We start from the raw sequence: 26,471 nt of genomic DNA, 5'->3' as shown, positions 1-26,471 counted from the left end.
TTTACTGAAGTCAATTTTTCTCATTTTCCCTTTTTTCATACAACAGTCAAATCATAGTTTTCAAAATGTCACAATAAAAGTTTACATTGCACACATAGATATTAGAAGAACTGATGTTATTCTGATCCTTTATATTAGCAGACTTAAAAGAGTCATAAAGTTTTAGGAAAGAAGAAAAAGAAATTTTTAGAACCTAAAAATAATTTTTAAAAATTGACTAGTAGTCCTAACTTTTAACTACTTTTCCTCACTAGCATATCTAGTTTTCTTAAACTTCACATGACTAGTAACTAAAGCCTGAAGTTAACATATTAACAAATGAGTAGGAAAGGGAAGAGGGCCCCTCTGAGAAAAAATAAATTTGAAAATAACAATAAATTTTAAGACTGGTGTAATAATCATCATCATTTTTGAAAATACACTTAACAGGCAAAGTAGAAACACAAATTCCACTTTCCAAAAACACGTAAAACATCAGATCAAATTTTTTTACTTTGGATAAGAGGCCAGAGACTTGGGGGGGGGGGGGGGAATCACGGGGCATGGTATAGTGTAATATACAACTATAATCCTAGCTCTTCAGGAGGCTGAGGCAGAAGGATCACAAGTTTAAGGCCAGCATGGGCAACTTAGCAAGATTCTGTCTCTAAATAAAAAAAAGGCTCAGATTATAGCTCAGTGGTAGAGTTCTAGGTCCCAGTTTCAAGTCCCAAAGAAAGAAAGAAAGAAAGAAAGAGAGAGAGAGCGCCTATTGAAAGGAGGTTAAATAGTACTTAAAATATATTTTCATATAAATTTTGTCTTTGAAATTACAAAAAACAATTGTTAAATAAAGAAGAGGGCTGGGGGGCCGTAGCTCAGTGTTAGGGTGCTCACCTAGCATGTGTGAGGCCTGGGTTCCTAGCACTGAAAAAGGAAAAAAAAAAAAGAATAGGTGATATGATCAAGGATGTGTGTAAAGGGTACTCAAACAATCATGGGAATGCAAGTTTTTTGGAAGACAATTTAGTAGTTACTCTTTTAGGAATTTATCCTAAAGAAACATACAAATACAATCATTTCAAATCTTGTAGAAACCCATTCAACAATGTGAAAATATTTTCAAATGGTACTAAATTAAAAGAGCTGGCTAAAAAGATACAATCTCTTTTTACTAAAAACAAAACATACATATGACATGCCCCAAATCAGATTTAAAATGTGAGGACTAGATGGTTTTAATTTTCTTCTACATTTTCTAGAAAGTATCACTTTTCTAATAAAATACACATTTCAATTGAATCAAATAACTGCATCTCTGACTACAGCATAGAAGACATGATGATATAACTCTAACATTTTCTAAGCAAAATCTAATTAACTAACAAAATTCAAATGTTACCCAATTAGGGAATTATTTCCAGAAGACCCTGGTAATATCAAGGAATATAACTTTACAAAGCTTATTAATATATTATACCGCTTCTTTTATTGATAAAGGTACAAATCTTTGTTTACTACAGTTCTTCATTAAACACAAAAGTAAAAAAGGATAACACATCCAAGTTCCTAGAGTGTACTTTCTTTATAATCATGAATTTTTTAATAGTCTCTCCATCTTACATAAAGATCCCATATTTATAAGGAATAATTCTTTTTAAACTAAAAGTTAAAAATATCCCATGAGATAAATGTAATAAAAGCATCATTACATAAATTTCTAAATAATTTTACTTTAAACTATAACTTACCATATAAGGAATATTCTGCTTCCTGACCTGTATCACTCTCACTGGAAGTTGATGTGAGGCTGGTGGTTAAAGTATTACTTAATGACTGACCAACTGATAAAACTGTTGTCGCTGTAGCTACATTGCTGCTGCTAGTAACACTGGATGTTGACATAGTCACTGTGGATGTAGTACCAGGTGTGGTCAAATTGGGAAAACTCTGAGCACCCATAAGAGGAGAAGCTAAACATAAAAATAAAGCAAATCAGTATAAATAGGCAGAACTGTAGGAACCTTGAAAAAAAACAAGATTTACATTTTTTTAGAGTTCATGAAACACACTAATAATAAAAGGCTGAAAAGCAGCAACTTTGGGAACCCAACTGAAATCCAACTAAAAATTCTTGTTTTTATAGTACTGTTATTTTTAAAAATATAAAGCCTAGCTTTTAAAAAAAAATGAAACAAGCAATGAAAATAATTCCCAATTTATTTTTCAAGGGAATAAGTTTGACCCATTAGTCTCTTAAATTAAACAACTTTAAGAAGCTAAAATTAATTCAGGGGCTAAGAAAAAGCTATACCAGGGCAAAGCTTTGGTTTCAATGGACTATAATATTTAATCATTGTTTATTTCTTCATGCAACTTTGCTAAACCAATTATCACAAAGGAGTGAAAAATGTGTTATTGTTTTATCCTTTTAGAATAAAAGATTCTTTACCATACCTGAGCTCAAGTCTTAAAATACTGTAATTCTATAAAACTTAACCTCATATTCCTGAAGTGTTAAAACTGATGTCATCTCCAATGTGGTTAATGATCTTGTTAAAGACTGCAGCCACTACACATGAATATATGAGCCTATTTTATATCCCTCCAGTGGAAAAAGCATGGGGTTCCATAAGGAAAAGCTCACTTACTTGCTGTGCTCATCACATTCCTCCCCAAAGTATTAGTGTTGTTATCACTGCTGCTTCGGCTTAGGTTCATGTTGTTCGTGGCATTAGTCCGTGCTATGTTTGCCACTCTCCTTACAAAACTTTCCAAGCTAGATGTTTCTCTTGAGGACAAGTTAGGTACACTTGCACTAGAGCTCATAGGGGCCCCAGCAGCCAACAAAGAACTCACTGACAGTCTGTTACTTGCTGAAGAGCTAAGGGGTCGCTGTGAAGCTGCTTCTTTATTAGTTAATTCAGATACAGAGCTAACATCAGGAGAGCTAACACTAACAATTCCCATGGATATTGCACTAGACTCCCCAGGAGTACGAACAGAACTATCAGGGCCTAACTTCCTTTCAGCATTTTCACTTCCCGTTTCCGCTGTTAAGGTGCTGGTGCTTGCACTGGAAGATGACCCTACTTCTGTTTGAGGGACGTTTTCAGCAGATGAAAGAACAACAATTGGTTCATGTACATCAGCTCCTGAAACTATACTGTGTTCCATTACAATTTCTGATCTCCGTTCCGTTTTGGTCGAACCCAAGCTGATGTCGCTGCTACTGGCCACGCTACACACAGAACTGCTGCTTCCTTTTCTACTTGAGGAGCCTGCAGCAGCAGATGTCTTGTCTGGACAGTTGTTTTTCACCAAGCTGCTCCATGATTGCGTTGTGCCTGAAACAGTGGATGAAACAGGTTTGGGTGATGCCACTGTATCAGGGTCGTACCCTGGTGCAAGCTTGAGGTCAAATTTTCCTTCTGCGCCCATACGGTAAGAGTTTGAGCCACCAGCATCCCAGGTGACATCAATCCAGCCTGGAAAGGGACAGGAGTTTGTGAGACCCAGCAGAAAGTAGACAGGAGCGTGTCAGATAGTAGCTCCACAACATGGGATCAGCTTTTCATCAGTGCTGTACTTTCCTGAATTTCTACAATCATTTAAGGTCTGCCAACTAAAATGTAAATTTTTGGACTTGAATCAACTGAAATATTTTTTGACTATACATGATTAATCTAGCTATTTGAAGGTCTGAATTATTAAACTCTAATAATAAAATTATATTAAGGAAAAGAAATATGTACTGTACAAGAGATTTCTGGGAAACCTTTTGAAACTCTTTTATTTTTGAACTGTTGAAGACTAGTGATTTTTTAAAAATAATGTTAGTGGTCATGTTTTCATCTTTTGTGTTATATATCAAATGGAGGAATTTTAAAAAAATTTTAAAAGACTAATGCAAATGGTTAAGTACTGCAACTTCAGCAAATAAATAAAAAGGTTTTAAATTGTTAGATATGATTACATGGTCAAATTTCTTTCTTAAAATAGTGCCACCCTACTATCTAAAAAGAGGGCTAAACCCTCTAAAATAAAATATTCATAGATCACTTATAGAAATTTTAGGTTACCAGCTCAAATTAAACATTATATTAGCATTTCGGTTGTGTTCTCAAAGTTCAGTGGTTATTTGATTCTCTTATGATTAAGTTTAATAAATTTGAATAAGCACAGAAAATTTTAAAACAAAACTTAAAAACAGCTTAGATCTTATGAGAACCTATATGCTCTAAAGCTAATAATACATAAAGAACTATTGAGCATCATAATATTCAATTTTATAGTTACTCATATTTGGAAAATACTTAAAAAAAAAAAGGTTATAAAAGCCCAAAGGGAACCCAAAAAAAGTGGTGGAAGAGAAATTGCCCATTAGAGAGGAAATTAACAATTTTACTATTTTATTTTAGTTTTATAAGCCAATTACTTCAGGAAAAAAACAAACAAACACAAAAAACATTTACTCTTTTTAAGTATACCAAGCTTTTAGAAAATTTAAAAGTACTTTACCCACACGCACAGAGTGCAAGTTCCAGGATACACATCCACTGACATACTCAGCTGCCCAACCACCCTTACATCAGGTTCATTTATATTTATGATAAAGCTCAGAGGGGTTTAAGTATATTGCATTACCTGTGGGGTTTGTCTGTACATGAGTTCTTTGAAAGGAAAACTGACTGCCCCAAATCTACATAAGTAGCTTAGATGAGATTTCAATTGCTTCAATGTATTATGTATACTGAAATAACCTCTGAAGAATCAACTCTTTAATTATCTCTTCTGCTATACAGAAAAGCATGAGAAAAGGAAAGGTTCAACAACATTCCAATCCCAAATAAAAATGAGTTTTGTATTGGTAAAAAAAATTATTTCACAGTTCTAATCAAATTTATAATCATGTTAGCTTTATCTAGAAGGCAGGAAATCATACTTTTTCTTGATCACTGAAGATCTGAATTTTAAGAAAATGGCTTTACACTGTAAGTAGTCAATATCTGTGAAATAAATGGATATCCCTATCAACACAGAGATTCTTCAGAAGGGAGAAAAAATACTAAAAAATGTTAATCATTTAGTAGGCTTGTTTAAACTGGGATCTAAAACCTTTTAGTAGAACTATAAAGAGAGATACACACTATACCTAAATGTAGAGGTATGAAACTCTCAACTCTTCCTATGCCCAAAATGAGCAAAGACTAGTCATTATTAGAAATGGTTGGCTCAAGTATTTGAAAGTTAAGAACTTTTTGGACATAAAGGTTTAAACCAAAACTGAATCTCTAAATTTGTAAGATTAGCAAAGAATAGGCCTTTCTTAAATAATAAATTCTGAAACTAAGATTCTTATTTTCTTTTTCTTTTTCATATTTTCTTATGCAGTTATTTCAGCTGACTGCAACCAGAGAAAAATGAATTGCATTCACATGTACCTAACTAGCCTCTTCTTACTAAGTCATACCCTTTGAGGCCAAAACAATTCAGGGGAAACAGAATATAAACTTACTCTAAGAATCAAGATACCTAAAAGCGATGACATTTTAAATTTCTAAATTGAACAGTACTATTTCATCTCAACTATTACTAGTATCTATAAATTTTGCTTCACTGCAAACCTGCTTTGATTATAATGATTTACAATTAGGGTTTTGTGGTACATAAATTCATTTGATAAATTCAAGGTTCAGAATCATACAAGCAATAAAAATCAAAGGATTTATTTAAATAAATGACTTTGTTACATAAAACACAAATACATTATGAAATTAAAAGTTAGTTTATTCTCCTAAGCACTGTCACTTTAAATTTTTGGTAGAAGTTGAAAATATGAACATTTTATATTTTAATATTAGGCAAAATTGACAGGAATGAACCCACTATTATTTTGGCAAATTATATAATAAATCAGGGTTGGGGTTGTGGCTTGGTGGTAGAGCACTTGCCTCCATGTATGAGGCACTGGGTTTGATCCTCAGCATGGCATAAGAATAAATAAAAGTATTTTGTCCACCTACAACTAAAAATAAAAAAATCAGCCTCAGTAGTTGCTTTGAGATTGAAGTAATTTATTATGTGGGTAAGGACTTGATTAAAATCTATACCATCAAAGGTTAAAAATGAAATTGATTTACACAGTAAGTCCTACTTAACATAAAAGTTTAAATTCTCCTCCCAAAAGCTGGTAGACCAAGCAGCAGTGTGAAATAATCACAATCTACTAAAAAATAGAAGCTGTTTCTGTTGAAAAATAAGTAAAAACGTTAATCCTGTTAAGCATAAGAAATTAAAGCTGAGCCCAAAGGAAACTTGAGAAAATTAAAAAAAAAAAAAAGTCAAGCTTGATAATCATTTTAAAATGACAGCAGTTTCTAGTCAAAACCCAATAATTTTATTTATTTTTTTTAATATTTATTTTTTAGGTGTAGTTGGACACAATGCCTTTATTTTATTTATTTATATGTGGTACTGAGGATCGAACCCAGGGCCCTACACATGCTAGGCGAGCACTCCACTGCTGAGCCAAAACCCCAGCCCCAAAACCCAAGAATTTTAAAATTTCTTTTATTTCTACATAACATTTTTCCTTTAAAGTGAAATCATTGTCATTTTTTCTATATAGTCCAGATACTTTTATACAATTTATAAAATTATCCCAAATAACAAAAAAATTCTTAAAATTTAAGTACTTCTATATTATAAGTGCTAAGCTAGACCTACTCACCATTATGTAGTTCTCCTGTGACAGTGCCTTCTCCCTGTGGACTGCCATCCTGATCACGCCATTTCCAATCAAGGCCTCTGATAACACGAGCTCCTGGAACCATGTATTTCAGAACTTGGGAGCGTACTAGACGTCTCTGTCTTCTAAGATTAGCTTCTGCTTCTTTAGCTGCTTTCCCTGTAATGGACCAATTTCAGAAATATAATCCAAATCACTTTTTATAAATAAATTGTTGTAGTAAATTAAAAAAAAAATCTCATATCCTCTCTTTACCTAGCTGATCTTCACATACTCCATTTACAGTGCCATAAACTTCAAATCCTGATAGTGAGAGGTAGTGTGTTTGTCCACTAGCATTCTTCCCCATTTGTTTGATTCTCACATGTCTCCACCCTTGCTTTTCATCTTTTGGTGGATCAAGAGGCCAAGTTGCAGTTGACCTATAAATGTGTTAGAGAAAAATGTTTTTAAACAGATAAAAAAGAAAAAAAACTGGGAAGATTTCTTTCATAATAGAGAAAATAATAGGAAAAACAAACTTTCATCTTCTTTAAGCAATTCATTACAAGAATCAAGAAATCAATGGGGGAAAGGGTCAAGACACATTAAAACTGAAATGTTGTACCCAAACCCCCCAAAAAAGTATATTATTAATTTGACTCATAACACTAAAAGATTCAATTAATATCTAAATATAAAACAAAGCTTACAAGGAAAAGAAGTAAGCTTTTATGATTAAAAAAGTTCTTTAATTCCTGCTAAGTTTTAAATAATATATTTAAAATTTTTAACTCCAAAGCTTAAAAAGATAGGAAATATTACCTATTAATCCTAATGACAAGAAGCTCTTTTCATAATATGTCAAACACAGCAAGAAATTTAACCCCATATTCTAGTAATGACCCTTGATATGTGACATAATGTATAAGTAAAACTTACGAAGACTGGGGATATTTATCAGTGGCATACTGCCTACCTAGCATATGCAAAGCTCTGGATTTAATTCCCAGTACCACAAATAAATAAGCAAAACATAATAGAACAAATTTCTTTGAAATAAGAGCCACTGTTAATTTGTTGAATATTCGTGTGTACAATGTGACTGTATGGAGAGTTTATAGAAAACTAATCCCATTTTTTTTGCTGTTTCTACTCATGTGCTAAACACACACATACATATAAAATTTTAAAGTAAATATGCTCAGCTTTTTACTAATCTTTAACCTAAACTTTTTTTTTTAAATATTTATTTATTTTTGGTTGTAGTTTGACACAATACCTTCATTCTATTTATTTATTTATTTTTATGTGGTGCTGAGGATTGAACCCAGGGCCTCGCATGTGTTAGTGAGTGCTCTACCGCTGAGCCACAACCCCAGCCCCTTAACCTAAACTTTTTGACAAAGTTTCCAATACTTCAAAGCTTTAATGCCTAAGTACAGATCAAGTGATTTTGTTTACAAAAAGAAAATCTTGCTTCATTATTTCACAAAGAGAACTCTAGAGTACACAACTATAAAAATAAACAAAGCTTTTTACTAAGTTTTCCAATTTGCAAAGACTCCTCAACTAACCCTGGTTCATTGAGACTGCAGTCATCAACATGGGTATACAAAGAAGTCCAGTTCTGTCCATCTTTGGATACCTGGAAAACCCAATTTCTCAGGGCAGATCTTCCATAACCACGAGCATGACGAAGAGTATATGCTGATGGTATTACCCAGAGACCCAGATCTATGGCAAACCAGGCATTCTTATCATCATTACTATGACAATTTAAAGCTGAATTATCACGACTCAATATGTCTTCCAAGCGACCATAAGGTAGATTTCTTCCTTCTGAAGATGTTACTACTACAAGTCCATAAGCAGCTGGATTTACCCATTCATATGCAGTTCTACAGAAAAATAAAGAAAAATTAGAAATTAATATTTCTGCATTTTTTCATTAGCTTTTAAATATAAAATTGTACTAGTTAAATTCTACAATTAGCAACTTAAGACTTTTTTTCTTCGTAAGAAGTAATTTGGATAATCTTAAATTTAATCAGCAAGAAAAAAATTCCTTAAACTGCAGGATACTCAAATTTTATTTGACTATCCAGACTTCTTTTCAGGTGAATACTGCCAGACTAGTTTAAAACGAATGACTTACTTTGCATTTGTCCCAATCCAGTAAATGATTCCATTCTCATCAAAATCATGCTGGTGCCGAAATACAAAATTTTGCCCTTCTCTTAATTTTCGAACAAAAACAAATGAAGATCGGTCAAAATCATACCACTGCTTTGCTACCTAAACCAAGCAAAATATGGAAGACATTCACCTTAATAATGAAATTTTCAAGTTGTTGTTGTTGTTATATTTATTTTAATATAACAAATGTTCATTTTATATAGTGTGCGTGTAAGGATATATAACAAACACCACCATTATGTTTAATTATAATACACTGGTAAAAATATGGAAAAAAATAATTTAAAACCAAAAAATGGTCATTTTAAAATAATGGAAAAATAATTGCCAGCACCAATACATGCATACCTACATAAATACTGAATACCATATATAAAAAAATAGAGGCACCCCACTACTTAATATCGCAGTATTTCTTTTATCTATTTCAATGAATAAAAGATATTGATGATAGCATACAAAAGCATTTTTCAATTATTTTTAATCATCACAAACTTTAATAGCCATATAATACTAAAATTGTTAGAAATAATTATCAATTACCTGTTAAAATAAATTTTTTAATTTTTAAAGAAATAATTAACACACTTGATTTTTTATTGATGGGCATTAAGACTGTATACACTATTTCAATATTACAAACCAATATAACAAACATCTTTATGTAGAAGGCATTCACAGTGCACACAAGATTATTATTATTTTTTAATTTTTGTCATACTGGGGTTTGGAACTCAGGGCCTTGCACATGGTAGGCAAGCACTCTACTACTGTGCTACATTCACAGCTCTTTTTACTTTTCGAGATAGTATCTCACCAAGTTGCCCAGGCTGAACAATTTCCCAAGTCAGTGGGATTATAAGCATGAGACATTATGCCTAGTTTAAAAGATTATTTTCTTAAAACTAAGTCCTAAAAAAATGGAATTACTGGGTCGAACTATATAACATCATTTAATACATACATCCCTAACTACTGTTCTGAAAAGCTAAACCACAATAGAGAATGCTTATTTCAGCATATCCTTGCAGAACAAAAGCTCACCATTTTTAGGAGATATTGTTCTAGAGATTCAACTGTAGCTAAGGGTTCCATCTTCAACATTCTGCCAGTCCGATCTATCAATGAAGTTTCACCAGGTGCACGTTCCAACCGAAATCGTAATCTTCTTGTAAGTATCTACACAGAAATGATCAAAATTCTTCAGAAAAATACCTTTTTTTTCTTAGAAGTATAAAAATAACCCATGCTACATGACTACAGCAACTGAGATTTATAAAATCTAGCCATAACAAAGAGATTGATGAATAATGTCTATTTTCTGATAATTTTTTTTTTAAATGATCACTGAATAAATGATATTGGCTGTTGAGAAAAAAACAAAGTAAACTTGCCAGAATTTCTAAACAAGTATATAATACAAGAGTTTAAGTAAAATTATTATAAGACACCTTAATAGAAATATTAAATCTCTAACTTATAACTTGCAATTTTCCAGGAAAGTTTCTGAAAAGTAACTAACTAGCTTATTCCTTTAAAGACAGAATATACTACATTATCCAAGGCTAATAATCTTTTTAAGATGCAAGATAGATTTTAATCCAATACACAAGCAACAAGGATTGAACTAGCAATTTTAGGTAGTTGTGTTTCTGTATAAATCTGAACTAATTACTATAAACATTATTAAATATTTACATGTGCATTTTAATAGTATTTCAGACTGCAAAATTACCAGAGGGCACATTCCTGGCCTTCCTGCCTTTGGATCAAATCTCCTAAAATGAAAAGTATATAATACAAGATGTTCGTGTTCGAATGACTATATAATGGGTTAAATTTCCAGTCTCTGGGACTATTCATCAGCTCATTCACTTACCAAGTCTAAGAAGGATGGATCAAACAGTCTCCTTGTTCCTAATACTCTGTCTAAACAAAACACAAAGTAGCCCTCTATGTCTTTTTAAATACTATAGTCAGGTACAACAAGTATAGTATAATTTGCTGGATAAGCCTTTTTAGTGTTGGAGTCTAGTATAGGCAAGTTTTGTTTGCTTTGAGTATGCACTGCTTTGACATATATAAATCCTTAGTCACTTATTAACAGCTACACTTAATACCCAATGTAGTAGTATTAGGAGGTGGGTTCTTTGGAAGGTGATTAAGTCACGAGGGTAGAGCTCTAAGAAATGAGATTAGTGCCCTTAATAAAAAGAGGCCCCAGCCAGTTGTGTTAGCATTATGTCTGTACTCCCAGTAACTAGGGAGGCTGAGGTAGGAGGATAAAAAGTTCATGGCCAACCTCAGCAATTTAATAAGACCATGTCTTAAAATAAACAGGACTGGGTGGGGTGCAGATCAGTGGTAAAAGCATCCTGAGGTTTGATCCCCAACATGGCAAATTAAAATAAAAAGTAAGGCAAAATTAGTGGCACACATCTGTGACCTCAGAGACTGGTGAAGGTTGAGGAAGGAGGATCACAAATTCTACAGCAGCCTGGGCAACTCAGTGAGATCCTAAATAAATAAAAGTGCTGGGTTATAGCTTAATAGTAGTGTGCCCCTGGACTCAATCCCCACTACCACAAAAATAAATGAATAAATAAAATAAAAGAAGGGCAAGGAAACTTGTTCATCCCTTTTTGCACATGAAGACTTACCTAGGTCTTCACCAGATACCAAATATGATAGTGCCTTACTCTAGGACTTTCCAGCACCCAGAATTGTTAGCATTAAGTTTCTGTTGTTTATAAATTACTACTCTAAGGTATTTTTGTTATACCAGCTCAAATGGAATAAAACAGGATGCAACACATAATTCTAGAATAAGAACTTTTTAAATCTGCTTTTTCTACTGATAAACTACCTATCCCTACTTACAATTGATCAATCAAGTATATTACTTATAATATTAAAATCCACAGTAATTCAATCAAATTTTAAATGCCAGTATATTGAGTCATTAAAAAGAATAATCAAATGGCATTTGAATTAAAACCTTAAAGATGAAGCAGAATTGTTCTTACTTTATACAATATGGAAGTTTTTCTAAAAAAAGAAAGCATATTGCTCTTCCCAAATATATTCATCTATATTAGCAACAACATTTTCGTGGTTACCTGGAGGTTATATGTGGATCCTGGTGTGTCATACAAGTGGAGAGGTAGACGTTCAATTGATTCTAATACAGCTATTAACTTTCGAATTAATGCAACTGCTGGTCGACTATGAAGAGAAAAATAATTGTTAAGAGCTTTGATGTAAAGGCATGAAAATGTTCATGCAGAAACTACAATAATCTATAATAGTAGGTCCTCTGCTTTCTTCATGGGTACAAAAAAAAGTGTAATTTCTATAAAACAACAACAAAGTTTTATGTTTCTTCATTTTTGTTTTCTTTTTTTTTTGACAGTACTGGGGATTGAACCCAGGGTGCTTTACCACAGAGCTACATCTCTAGCCCTTTTATTTTTTATTTTGAGACAGTCTCATTAAATTTCTGAGTCTGACCTCAAACTTTCAATCCTTCTGCCTTAGCCTTCCAAATAGCTGAGGTTACAGGATGTGCCAACACACCCAGCAAAAGAATTTGTTTTCTTTTTTTGGTACCAGAGAATGAATCCAGAGGTACTTAACCACTGAGCCACATCTCCAGCCCTTTTTTATATTTTATTTTGAGATAGGGTCTCACTAAATTGCTGAGGCGGAATTTAAACTTGGGATCCTCCTGACTCAGTCTCTTGAGCTGTTAGGATTACAGGCATTTACCACCATGCCTGGCAAATTTTTTCTTTTTCCTTGTTTTTAGTATTGGTAATTAAAATCAGGGATGCTTGACCACTGAGCCACATCCCAGTCCCTTTTTATTATGAAACAGAGTCTCACTAAGTTGCTTAGGGCCTTGCTAAATTACTAAGGCTGTTTTTGATCTTGCAATCCTCCTGCCTCAGCCACTAAAGTTGCTGGTATTATAGGCATGCACCACAGTGCCCACCAAGAAGTTTTAAAAATAAAAATATATGATGTCAAGGGTATCATAACATACACTTTATCACACATTATAAAGGTATAATTTGGCATAACACTTCTGGAAAATAGTTGGAAAATTTGGATCAAGAAACTTTTAAAACCACCTATAAGATTTAATACAATAATACCACTTCAGCAATTTATGTGAAAAGATGCTTTAATCAAGACTAGTATATTGCTGGGTACAGTGGAGCATACCTGTAATCCCAGTGACTCAGGAGACTGAGACAGGAGGATCGCAAGTTCAAAGCCAACCTCAGCAAAAGCGAGGCTCTAAGCAACTCAGTGAGACCCTGTCTCTAAATAAAATACAAAATAGGGCTGGGGATGTGGCTCAGTGGTCAAGTGCCCCTAAGTTCAATCCCTGGTACCTCTACCCACCGAAAAGATAATAAAAAATAAATAAAAAACAATAAAGTTGTAAAAGAAAGTTATACTTAAAAGATTAGTATGTTTTAATATTTGCAATAGTTTAAATAACAGTATTTCAATCAATTATCATCCATGAAGTTATAATATGTACTGATCAAAAATATATTTTTAAGTAAATTTTAAACTAGCTGAACTTCATTTAATAAATTCAATCACATTCAAAGCACACAAAATAGTAATAATGTACCCTCCATCAACTCATAATAAGCCTCAGCAATGTGCTACTAATAGCAAATCTGTTTCTCTCCACCAGGGCCAAGGACCAAACCCAACATCTGGCCTGTATGAGACAAGCCACTGAACTAAATCCTCAACTGCTGCTTATCTACACCTGCAACTAGTTCTCTCCTTCCCATATATTTTGAAGAAATGACAGAGATCATATCATTTCACCTGAATATTTTTGAGTATGTATCCCTACAAAAAAAATATTTAAAAAATATTATTACCATACCTTAAAAAAATTATCATCTAGTAACATCAAATAAATAGCCAGAGATCAAATTTCAACTCCCACTACTGAGCTACGTTTCCATCCCCTAAATAAGCTTTCTTGCACATTATCTAGATCATTGAGTTAAACCCCCAGCTCATGGATTTTACCTCTCGTCATCTTCATTTTCACTAAAAGCTGTTTTGAAAACATTTATTCTTTCTACCAGTTGACTGCAATCTTGTTTCATATCCAAATCCATGCTCTAAAGAAAAACAAAGGACAAAGAACAGCAACAAAAAACTTACTAAAATTTATCAAAAACTCATGGAAACATGAATATTATATATTAAAAATTCTCAGTACAATTTGAGTGAAATCATTAATCATTTAATCTTTCAAAAAAAAAAATTCTTTCCACTGTATAGCTAGCAGCCATGGATAATAGATTTTTTTTTCAATGTTATAAGGTAGTCAACAATTTCACTGCTAAATCAATGTTTCCCAAAGTATGCAAAGTATTATCAAATTTTACTTTTACATGAATCAAAATTTTCCATTTTTACAGTATTATTTAATGAGCGTTAGAAGAAAACTGGTACTTCAAAACCATTTCGTAGATATTACTAAATGATGTAACACTGTATAATCACTGTAAGTTCAATAAATTGAAACACAGAGCAAACAGAAAAATTTATGAAGGGACTATAAGACTCACTGAAGTAACAATGAAATTGTTTAAAGTGTATCATCACATACATATAACACAAGAAATTAAAATGGCCAGTAGAAATGAAATAGGAAGAAATCTTTTCTTTCATTAAAATAAAGGGGAAAAAATTACCACAACAAAGAAATATTTAAGGTAAACTATGTAGTTATATTAGGTTACTAATAAATACTTATCAAATATTCACATAAACTTCCTAAACTTTCATTGTTCATGAATTAATTTCATTCATATAGTTTAGGTACCTAAACCTTATTTTATTTTACATAATTTGTGAGGAAATCAGAATAGTGATTAATGTTAAATCTTAGACTCAATGGTTCATTCAAAAAATCCTGAACTGGAGAACTTAGAAATCAAAATTGACTCAATAATTTGATGCAATTGGCTTAAAGTGATAATACACTTGAAGAAATTAGAAATATTTACTCAGTTTTTAAATCTAATAGAAAAACAACATAAAACCACTCTATCAGAAGTATAGTTACAAAAATTTTTAGATTATAAAAACTATACTACATTTTATACTTTGGTTCACTAAATAAACTTACATTGTTTAAAACAGTAAGAAGTGCTTGTACTAAACCACTGCTACACATTTCATATGGTGAAATTGTGTTTTCATCCTTCAAGAGTACAATTAGGTTTTCTAAAGCTGTCTTCATTAAATCTCGCCAAGTGTTCTCACCTTCAATACACTAAAAGAAAAACAAAATTTGGTGAACACCTCCCCCCAAATTTTTTTAAAAAAATAATTTATCATAGTTCAGGGATATAGCTCAGTGGTAGAGCCCTTGCTTAGCATATTAAAAACCCTGGCTTCATCCTCAACATCAACCACCCTACACATAAAAAATGATAATAATAATTCATCAGAACACCAATTATCATGAAAATAAATTAGATATTAAATAAGATTAAAAGTTCAATTATTAAAGCAAATTATGACTATCACAGGTCAATGTAGCCTTTTTAATAAAGGGCCCACAGTAAATAAATTATTGAACATGCCATTGTAAGACCCAAGCATTCACAGAAAACATGAAAACAAATGAATATTGCTATGTCAATAAACTTTGTGGACAATGACTGGTTTCCATGTGTCATAAAATATTTTTCTTCTTTTGATTCTTCAATAATTTAAAAATAGAACAACCATTCTTTTTTTTTAATTTTTTTTTGTAGTTGTAGATAGATAGAATGCCTTTATTCTATCTATTTTTATGTAGGGCTGAGGATCAAACCCAGTGTCTCATGCATGTTACGCAAGTGCTCTGCCACTGAGCCACAACCCCAGCCCCAGAAAAACGATTCTTAATTCACAAAACCATTAAGAAAAATCAGGTGGCAGGCCAGGTTTAGCTAGAGGATCATAATTTATTGACCCTTACTCAACACCCAACATGAAGGATAGTGGCAGGAAAAAAATTAAGATAAAATTCACTGTGCATAATAAAAATCAAGAGGATGACATACTTGTCTATTCGTATGAAGCTCCCAAGATGATTCTAATTGAGTTGCTATATTTCTGAGTGTTACCACTACTCCACGAGGCATGCTTTCAACAGCTTTAAAGTGGTCATCATATAAATCTCGAGCCATAGTTCGTACCTACAAAAATAAAGCAAATGTGAATTTTTATTGCAATTAGCAATTCTGCAACTCTTTCTTTTCACATGTATGTATAAAACTTTGAGAAACAAAATTTGGGAACTAGGGTGTAACTAAAGTGGTAGAGTGCTCCCCTTGCATGAGGAAGCACAACAAAAAACAAAACAACAATTAAAGAAAACAAAAAAAAAGAAAAGAAAAAAGAAAGAAAGATACCAGACACAGAGGAGCACGCCTGTAATCCCAGGAGCTCAGGAGCCTGAGACAGGGGAATCTTGAATTCAAAGCCAACCTCAGCAACAGTAAGGTACTAATAAGCAACTCAATGAGACTCTGTCTCTAAAAAAAATGTAAAATAGGGCTGGTGATCTGGCTCAGTGGTCAAGTGCCCTTTCTCAGTTCAATCAAGAAAGAAAGGTTTCTTTTTCTTTTAGTGGGGGAGGGGCAGTAACTGGAGTTTGAACCCAAGGCCACATTATCACTAAGCTACATTCCCAGCCCTTTTTAATTTACATTTTGAGACAGGGTCTCCCTAAGTTGTTTAGGGCCTCACTAAATTTTTTGCTGAAGCTGGATTCAAACTTGTGATCCTCTTGTTTCAGCCTCCCGAACCACTAGGATCACAGGCATGCACCAATGTGTCCAGCTAGAAATAAAGTTTTTGTGCCATAATGACTTTCAAAAACATTACCTCTTCTATTCATATATGTCAAGTATTCCAATGTTTATAAAGCAAATATTAACTAAAATAACTCATATTTTTACATTTTGGTTATTTAAACTTTGCAGTTTAAATAACCAAATGAGTACTTATGAAAATAAATTACATTAATTTGTAAAAATTTAACTTTGCTCTTTTATTTAAATAATTAAAGTAACTTATGGTGAACCAATTAGAAAATACAAATAAGGCCAGGCATAGTGGCACACACTGTTAATCCCAGAGGTTCAGGAGGCTAAGACAAGAGAATCACAAGTTGAAAGCCAGCCTCAGCAACTTTGTAAGACCTTGTTTCAAAATAAAAAGTAAAAAAAATTGGGAATGTTGCTCAGTGGTTAAGCATTCCTGGTAACCAACAACAACAAACCAAGTACAAATAAGCCCTGAAAAAGGGAAAATTAAACTCCATCAACCAAAGTTGACCCTTTCAACATTAAGGTACATACCTAAGTTTTTTAAAATTATTCACATATAATATATACTTGGCACTCTTAATTTATATATTTCATCATGAGGAAAAAAATGTTACTGTCAATTTGAGCACTAATTATCTGTTATTTAAGTCAAAATAAAGTTATTTGAGAACAATCCATATGTCCTAAATTTAAATTTGACAAAACCGAGTAAAAGACACTATTTACAAATATATGCTCAAATAATGTAAATTTATGGTTTAGGTGATTATATTTTAATCACAAACTAACTCAATATATCTCTAATGCAACACAAAAGACAAAGAACCTCTTCCTTTCTACTATGTATGTCCTTCAGAATTTATAGATAGCAACTTCTGGTTATTGGACAACTTCGAAGTATTCCTTTATAAAAGAGCATTAATATGTAAACCTGGGGACTGGAATTGTAGCGCAGTGGTAGAGTGCTTGTCTAGCATGTGTGAGGCACTGGGTTCAATTTTCAACACAGCATATAAATAAGCAAAATAAAGGTCCACTGACCTTTAATTTTAGTTGAAATTTATTTATTTATTTAATTTTTTTAGAGAGAGAGAGAGAATTTTTTTTAATATTTTTTAGTTATCAGCGGACACAACATCTTTGTTTGTATGTGGTGCTGAGGATCGAACCTGGGCCGCACGAATGCCAGACAAGCGCGCTACCGCTTGAGCCACACCCCCAGCCCTTTAGTTGAAATTTTTTAAAAAAAAAGTAAACTTGAGGTTAAAACTAACAGCTAAAATAGTATATTTTGAAACTTACTAATACATAAAAGAACAGCCAACCAACTGGTCACTTACGGCTCATTTCAATTCAAATCAAGAAAGTACAGGACAGAAGATACATGGCTCATTGATAGCGCACTTTCTATTTTTGTCTATAATCTATAAATCACTTTGGGTAGTATGAACATTGTCAAAATGTCATTAAAATAATGTTATTCAAAAGGGGGGAAGGCTGGAGTTGTGGCTCAGTGATAGAGAACTTGCCTGTCATGCGTGAGGCCCTGGGTTTGACCCTCAGCACTCATATCAACAAATAAACAAAAGATCTATTGACAACTAAAAAATATTTTTTAAAAAAGCCTGTTTGATCCCCTGTACTATAAAAAAAAAGTTTGTGATATTTAATCAGAAATATTAAATAATTTAATTCTTTTTCTCGTTAATTCCTGGCTTTGCCTCAGTTTTAATGTTGGTATTTAGAGTAGGTATAAAGAATATTTTATAAAAAATAATGAGCAAAGAAAAACAGAAAACTAAAAATGTCATATTTGAAAAGCTTATATGACTCAAGGTTTTTGTTCTCTGTTTTTTTTAGTACCAGAGATTGAACCCAGGGGCACTTAATCACGGAGCCACATTCCCAACCCTTGCTAAATTGCTGACACTGAGTTTGAACTCTAAATCTTTCTGTCTCAGCTTCCCGAGCTGCTGGGATTACAGGAGTGTGCCACTGCATCTGGCTGGCTCAAGTTTTTCAATGCTTATAAGCTATCACTGAAAATTTTTCAACTCAATATCAAACAGAAAAAAAGCACATTTCACAAATATACCTTTTGCTTTGTTTTTTCTAACTTGGATTTCAGTTTTCTGCCTCTTTTGCCAGTCCAGCCAGTCACAAATTCTGAACCTTAGGAATGGGACAACAAAAGAACAATTCACATAACATACTTCATTGCAATTTTACATATTCATTTATTCTTACCTGCTAAACTTAGCTACATACTTACCCAAAGAAGTTTCTGCAGTAAATGAATGCTTGGTTCCTCTATTAGATTCAAATACAAAACCAGGTAAATCTTCTTTCAATATTGTAGCTTGCTGACCATCTGAGTTATGAATAGCAATTTCTCCTTCTTTCAAGCATGTTAATGACCAATTCCCTACAGTAAGTTTAGTGGGTCCTGGTGCTGAGAGTATAGGTTGACTTGAAGTAGATGGCTTTACTTGGCCTCGGGCTCTTTGTAACTTCTCTAAGAATTCACTTCTGCTTTCTACAAAGACAAAATACTTAATTTAAAACCTCATTCCTTTAGACTATTCCATGTTCAAAAATAAATAGAAACTACCTATTGGAATGTCAATTTTATAAAAGAAAAATTAGCATAGAGTTTTGTCCTTTGGAATCCTCTCACTTGTTTGATCTACTTAGGTTTAAGCATAAAAGCAATCTTATAGGTGTAATTTTTTAAAAAGGTGAAACTTCTGAGAAAAGATATAACTTGAAAAAGCAATAAACCCATGCTATTTACCACTACATGACAAAAGACAGATTTATCTAAAGACTGAAAAGATTATAAGTAGCTATAGTGCTGTTCAATTAGCATAGCGATAGAGCTCTTGCCTGAAAAGTAAAAGGCCCTGGGTTCGATTCCCAATACTGGAAAAGCAAAATGAAACAAAACAGAAGGTATTTATGAAATACTTGTATAATTTTTCTGCTATTATTAAAGAAATTGACCACATGATCATCTAGAATGTGGTTACTCTTGTGATAATAGTAGCAAAAATATGAACAGAAAAATAAATTGTAGAAGCTAAAAAAGTATTTTAACTGAAACAAAATATTACCTGAACTATCCGATCCACCTTCAGGACTACCACTTGAATACATGGTAGCAAGTTTTCCATCCAAGATAAATCTGAACCATCCATTACTGCCATTAGACAATTCCAAGGCTGCTGCATCACTCCAAATATATAAGCAGTCCCTTCCCCTAATGATTGACCAGTCTCTCCAATGATATGGTTTACCTTGCTGTAATTCTTTAGCATCTTCTTGTGGTTCATCTTCCTAAATATGCAAAATTATTCAATGAAATGTAGAAAATAATTTTATTTCAAATATTAAGTATTGTAAAAACTTGACTATGAATCGAATTCAGAAAATAAACATATTAAACACAGTTTTCAGTTGCTTATGGTTTAATATGTATTGTGATGATCTAATTACCTATAACTGAATCTTAAAATAAATAAAAATGCTAAGAAAACCATATGAAAAATGACCTAAATTATATCATGTTCATTTGAAAGACCAATGGATGAGAGTTTTATTTATATAATTAATACTCTGAAGATCTTGGTAAACTCACTATACATCTCTTGGGTCTGATGATTTGTAACAAATGGAGACTTAGATGGGACCACTGATATTTGAACCAAATGGTGCCTCAGAATCACCAGAGAAACTTCTAAAAAATAAATCCCAAGGGACTAGGCATGTTAGCTCAGTAACAGAGTATTTGCCTAGCATGCCAAAAGGTTTGGGTTCAATTTCCAGTACCACACATATACATACATACATACATATATTAATTCTGAGCTTGAACTATAGCTCAGTAATAGAGCACATGCCTAGTGCGTGTGTGTGAGGCCCAGAGTTTAATCCCCAGCCCTGCAAAAAATAAAAAACAAAATAAATGTCTTAGATAAAGAAAATGTGACATATACGGAATGGATTATTATTTGGCCATTAAAAAAGAATGAAATCCTGACATCTGAGGCAATGTGCATGCAACTAAAGGACATTATATTAAGTAAAATAAGACAGATACAAAAAGACAAGTACTGTACAATCTCACGCATACTAAAATACATATACTCTCTTGGAAGAGAGTAGAATAGTGGTCACTACAGGCCAGAAAAGAGAAGGGAAAGTTGGAATCGAAGGAGGTTGGATAATGGTACCAAAATATAGTTAGCTAGGAGCAATAGGTTCTTATGTTCTATAGCACAGCAGAGTAATGATAGTCTACGATAATTTATTAAAAGAATTAGAAAAAAGAGAGTTGAATGCTCCCAACACAAAGATATGACAAATATTTAAGATAGAAATGCTAATTACCCTGATTTGGTCATTACACACTGTACACACAACTCAAATTATCACAATGTGACCCTCAAATGTATAAAATTATTATGTCAATCAAAAACAAATAAAAAAATAAATTCAAAGGCCCCCTCCTTGGCCAACTAAATCAACAGACTGTATCATTTCTATGATCATACAGATATTTTATTTAGAGAATGCTTTTTAAAAAAATGAAAACAAGGGGCTGGGGCTGGGGCTCAGCGGTAGAGCACATGCCTGGCATGCTTGCGGCATTGGGTTTGATTCTTAGCACCACATATAAACAAATAAAATAAAGATCATCAACAACTAAAAAAAAAATTTAAAGAAAAAATGAAAACAAAAATCAACCTAACATTCTGTAGCTTAACCTCAGATCCTGAAAGTTTTCAGAATCTGTCTACACATAAGAACATCTGCTCTGAGCCAGGATAGATTAACAAAGGACCTAGTCTTTCACATCCATAGTAAACCACTATAAACTTGACAAGATATATGGGGAAAAAAAAGTATTTTCAAATATGGGACAACAGACAACACAGAATTGTGATCCCCAAGAAAATGAAAGCAACAAACCAAGAAACAATTTCCTAGCTGGGGTCACAGAAAGTGAGGGGAAAAAAATAAGTCTAGCAGTATAAATTGAGAAAATGGGGATAAGAGTTTAAGGTATTAAAGACAACTGGATTATTTTAAGGATGAGTTCGGGATTAGGGAAATAAGCCAAAAACACCTGCAGAAATCTGAAACATAGTTTCAACTGAGCATTAGACTACTAAGGTATAGGGTCATACTCTAAAGAGTGGGCAAAAAAACACCTGGAATGTTGTAAGCGGAACAAGATCAAGAAATCATACAGGTGACTGTCATGAATTTAAAGGGAAACATCAACATAAGAGAAAAACCAGAAGAAAAAGATGAAAAATACAATACCTAAAATGAAAATCTCACTAGATGCAATCAGTCGGGGGAGGGGATCAGCAAAATCAATCAGGCATAAAGCAAAACAAAAACGACAAAAAAAAAGAATGTGTCAGTGACCCATGTGACAATAAAAAGTAGTCTAATGAGTGTGTAATTTGAGACCAGGCAAAAAAGAAGAAACAAATATTTCAAGTATTAACAGCCAAATATATTACAAATTTGACAAAAGCTATAAGCCCATAAAGAAACTCACAAGAACATAGTATCAAACAGTCGTACACACATACAAAAGGGCACAAAAGTGAATCCATACACACAGGCACATTACAGTAAAAACACTGAAAAATCGGTGATAAGAATCTTTAAAAATAGGGAGAGGAGATATATCCAAAGAAAACAACTTCTTATCAGAAACTATGCTAATAAAGTAGCAATGAAGCTTTTTTGGGGGGTATTAGGGATTGAACTCAGGGATACATGATCACTGAGGGTCACTCGACCACTGAGCCACATTCCCAGCCCTATTTTTTGTATTTTATTTAGAGACAGGGTTTCACTGAGTTGTTTAGTGCCTTCAGGTTGCTGAGGCTGACTTTGAACTCAGGATCCTCCTTGTCTCTGGCTCCTGAGCCGCTGGGATTACAGGCGCTAACTGAAACACCTTTAAAGTATTCAAAAACGATAAACTATAAGTACTGTAGACACTGAAACTATTCATTAAAAATGAAGATGAAACAGGTTGGGGATACAGCTTAGTGCTAGCATGCTAAGACTCTGGGTTCAACCCCAAGCATTTCCCTCCAAAAGAAAGGTTAACTAGTATTTTCAGATCAACAAAATCTGACAGAAAAAAATTTTGATGAAGTCCAACTCATTCATTTTTGTGTTTCTAGTATAATATTTTCCCCCCTCAGGACTGGAGATTAAACCCAGGGACTTTGCCACTGAGCCACATCTCAAGCCCCTTCAATTTTTATTTTGAGACAGGCTGTTGCTAAAATGCCCAAGCTGGCCTTGAATTTGTGATCATCTCGTTTCACCATCTCAAGCAGTTTGGAGTACAAGGGTGCCCTACCACACCTGGATATACTATAATTTTTTAAAGATTCATTTAAGAAATCTTTGACAAAAGCCATGGTATGAAGAGCTGAAGAGTTCCTTTTTCTCTCTGAAGTTTTACAATTTTACAATTGGAATTTGGGGCTGGGGTTGTGGCTCAACGGTAGAGCTCTCGCTTAGCGCGTGCAAGGCCCTGGGTTCGAACCTTAGTATCACATAAAAATAAATAAATAAAACAAAGGTACTGTGTCCAACTACAACTAAAAAATAAATTTAAAAAATAAACATTGGGTCCACCTACAACTAAAACAAATATTAAAAAAAAAAGAATTGGAATCTGCTTCAACTTTATTCCTTTACAAGGTTGCTTTCGCCATTGTAGAGCCACTGTAGACTCATTCTCATATGAAGTTTTAATTTGCTGATTTCTATAAAAAGACTTCTGAGGGGCTAGGGTTGTGGCTCAGCGATAGAGCGCTTGCCTTGCACGCGCAAGACCCTGGGTTCGATCCTCAGCTCCACATAAAAATAAATAAGTGAAATAAAGATATTGTGCCCAACTATAACTAAAAATATTAAAAAAAAAAAAACTTCTGGGATCTGTTGAGATTGCTATAACCTATGTCTCAGTGGTTCAATCCCTACCACCAAAAAAACCCAAGGAATAAATGAGACAATACATTTGTACATTTGTTTTTTCTTAAATGCCATAGCAAATCTGATGATTCACCAGGTCTAAGAAACACACAGCACTCTTTCACATCCCTTAGGATTTTGTAATTACTATGCATACACTACTGTTTGCTCAAAAACATTATCATTTTATCATTAATATAGAATAAGCATACACTAAATGTTAGGAATAAATTTTGCTGAAAATTAGTTGATAGATGAGGTATATTTTAAATTTGTAATCTATGGCAAAAATGTCAATGAATATTTAAAGTAGTATGCAAAATTTAATGAAAAACAGCATATTTACATAATCTCAAATTATTAAGTTTACAGTAGAGAAACACGGCAGACATAAAATTATCAAAGGATTCAAGTTAACATCATCAACAACAGGGTAAACACACATTTATTTCTGAGAAGGTACATTAGGTAAGAGAGGAACTCAACATCACTTTTCAAGTATTCCTACTAAAAACACACACACTCTTTCACATCCCTCAGGATTTTGCAATTACTACTCATATACTATTATTTGCTCAAAAACATTACCATTTTATCATTAATATAGAGTAAGCATTCACTAAATCACAAAATCTAATCACAAAGAAACACAACACAAATGCAAAGTGAAGCTCTTTGTCTACATTGTCCTCACTCTTCAAAAACACCAAGGATATGCAAGGAAAAAAATAAAGCTGAATAAACTTCATGTGTTCTCAGGATCATGATACCAACATGGATTAGACTCTGAAGGGAGGTGTGGGGGGACACGACTTCGATGAAGGATATTAATGAGGATGGCAAAATTTGAATGCTGACTCTGGATTAAGTACTAGTTTTATATACATACTAAATCTTTTTTCATGGTGCTAGGGATTGAACCCAGGGCATCACACATGCTAGGTAAACGCTCTACCACTGAGTTATGTCCTCAGTCCTTAAGTATTAAAGTTTCTGATTTTTGATAACTGTAATAATTATACTAGAAATATATAAAAGAATGTGCTAAGTTCCCCCCTCCCCTTTTGGTTATTTAGGTATACTAAATACTGGAATCCAGCTTGCCCTCAAATAATATTCTTAAAACATATACATACACTCAAGTGTCTGTAAAAATGCTAAATGGGGCAAAATAGTAACTAGTGAATGTAGATATAGGGTATTTTTATATTCCTTATCTATATTAGGAATTTTTATGTCCACTTAAAATTATATCAATAAAAGAAAAATTACCAATTAAAAATAAATATAATACTATTTCATATTACAATTATTGTGCCAAAAAAATCATAAATTGAAAATACATTTCCTTAAAACAAACCCTATTCCTGATACCACAATCATTAAGACTACTCACTTTTTCTGGTTTTGATTCCTCTTCATTCTCATCATCAGAGGAAGGACCTGCCAAAGTTGACACTTTGCTAATTACACCAAGTCTGGCTAGCTGATCCAAAAAAATATCACCACCTTTATCTACTAGATCTCTTATGATCTGCAAAGCCAGCAGGTGACCATCATCATCATCCTGGAGGGAAAAAGGGTACATGACAGCAAGGAAATTAGAGAAAATGATAAAAATAACGTTATGTGCCTAAAAAAAATACAGTAATTTGCACAGACAAAATGATTCGCTAAAATTAAAACTTTTATTTTATTAACTACCATCTAAAGAAAATTAAAGCTGCAAGAGTTTCAAGAAAGGTAAGAAACTAACCTCTTGATCAAGAACAGTTGCAGTGATTTCCACTAATATCGTAGGCAAATTGTGACCAACATCAGAATCACAAACTTCTTTTAACAGTGCTTCAGAGCAAAAATGAATCATTTTTCGAATTAGAGCAAGACTTGCTTTCCTTGAAAAGTAAAAAAGAATAATTTTATCAAGCCAAGTTAAGAAGCTAAAATAAACCAAAGTGCAACTGTACATTCAGGAAAACTAAAGTATCCAACACTAAAGTGTTTTGTTTTCAGTAGTACTGAGCATTGAATCCAGGGATGTGTTACTTCATCCCCAGTCCTTTTTATTTTCGATTTTGAGATAGGTTCTCGCTAAATTGCCCAATGTGGCCTCACACTTGCAATCCTCCTGCCTCATTCTGTAACTGAGATTACAGGTCTGCACCACTATGCTCAGCCAACATTAAGTTTTATACACTGCTTAAAAAAAAAAAAAAATATATATATATATATGTAAGTATATACTTGATAAAAGAATAAAAAAAAAATACGTAATACTACCATAAGTTTGTTTACTGTTGAGGTAATTGTACTTCTTATTATTAATGTATTGAGCTCATATTAAATTTACTATTCTATTATACATTTAAGCAGTGTCACTGTTAAAACACAATGTTAATTTTATAAAATCAAGTAAAAAGTATTGCAATTACTACAAAATTAAATAGTATATAACTTGTAAGTAACCTAAAATTTTCTATAACACAAAATACAAACCTCTAACAACTTTAAATACCTGGTAGTCTGCATGAACAACAAACTATGAATTCAAGTATTTTTGTCCTTGTCATTTTAAAATACAGTTTAGTATAGCTATTTCTCATAAATAGATACCAATAACCCCATGCCTCAAAATATTCTGACTTAATTTGGCATACCTCTTTTCTTTTCACCCTCTC

General features: G+C 32.9%; 2 protein-coding genes across 15 annotated transcripts in view; one reads left to right on the top strand and one right to left on the bottom strand.

Annotated features, from left to right (window-relative positions):
- AP4S1 (adaptor related protein complex 4 subunit sigma 1) overlaps positions 1–26,471 on the top strand; it is a 263,488-nt gene that overhangs the window by 61,495 nt on the left and 175,522 nt on the right. The window contains exon 5 of the transcript XR_014021885.1: positions 13,623–13,776. The gene's annotated coding sequence lies outside the window, so the exon portion shown is untranslated. The remainder of the gene's footprint in view (positions 1–13,622; positions 13,777–26,471) is intronic.
- The window catches only part of HECTD1 (HECT domain E3 ubiquitin protein ligase 1), an 89,167-nt gene that overhangs the window by 21,927 nt on the left and 40,769 nt on the right, over positions 1–26,471 (bottom strand). For 4 of the 14 annotated variants that reach the window (XM_081293432.1, XM_081293438.1, XM_081293433.1 and 1 more), the window contains exons 11-26: positions 25,550–25,688; positions 25,190–25,360; positions 19,893–20,115; positions 19,052–19,315; positions 18,875–18,951; positions 16,009–16,143; positions 15,084–15,230; positions 13,973–14,067; positions 12,028–12,133; positions 9,953–10,087; positions 8,868–9,007; positions 8,287–8,610; positions 6,986–7,152; positions 6,713–6,889; positions 2,631–3,467; positions 1,731–1,952 (exon numbers count right to left, since the gene is read on the bottom strand). In XM_081293432.1, the coding sequence (XP_081149558.1) occupies positions 1,731–1,952; positions 2,631–3,467; positions 6,713–6,889; positions 6,986–7,152; positions 8,287–8,610; positions 8,868–9,007; positions 9,953–10,087; positions 12,028–12,133; positions 13,973–14,067; positions 15,084–15,230; positions 16,009–16,143; positions 18,875–18,951; positions 19,052–19,315; positions 19,893–20,115; positions 25,190–25,360; positions 25,550–25,688 (3,359 nt within the window). Of the gene's footprint in view, positions 1–876; positions 907–1,730; positions 1,953–2,630; positions 3,468–6,712; positions 6,890–6,985; positions 7,153–8,286; positions 8,611–8,867; positions 9,008–9,952; positions 10,088–12,027; positions 12,134–13,972; positions 14,068–15,083; positions 15,231–16,008; positions 16,144–18,874; positions 18,952–19,051; positions 19,316–19,892; positions 20,116–25,189; positions 25,361–25,549; positions 25,689–26,471 lie in introns of all 14 variants that reach the window. The other 10 variants (XM_081293425.1, XM_081293437.1, XM_081293431.1 and 7 more) reach the window with 5 other exon arrangements.

The sequence above is a fragment of the Spermophilus citellus genome (assembly GCF_964194105.1).
Source record: "Spermophilus citellus genome assembly, chromosome: 4".
Classification (NCBI taxonomy): Eukaryota; Metazoa; Chordata; class Mammalia; order Rodentia; family Sciuridae; genus Spermophilus; species Spermophilus citellus.
Note: the sequence above shows the minus strand (reverse complement) of the source record. Positions and strands in the feature narration are given on the sequence as shown.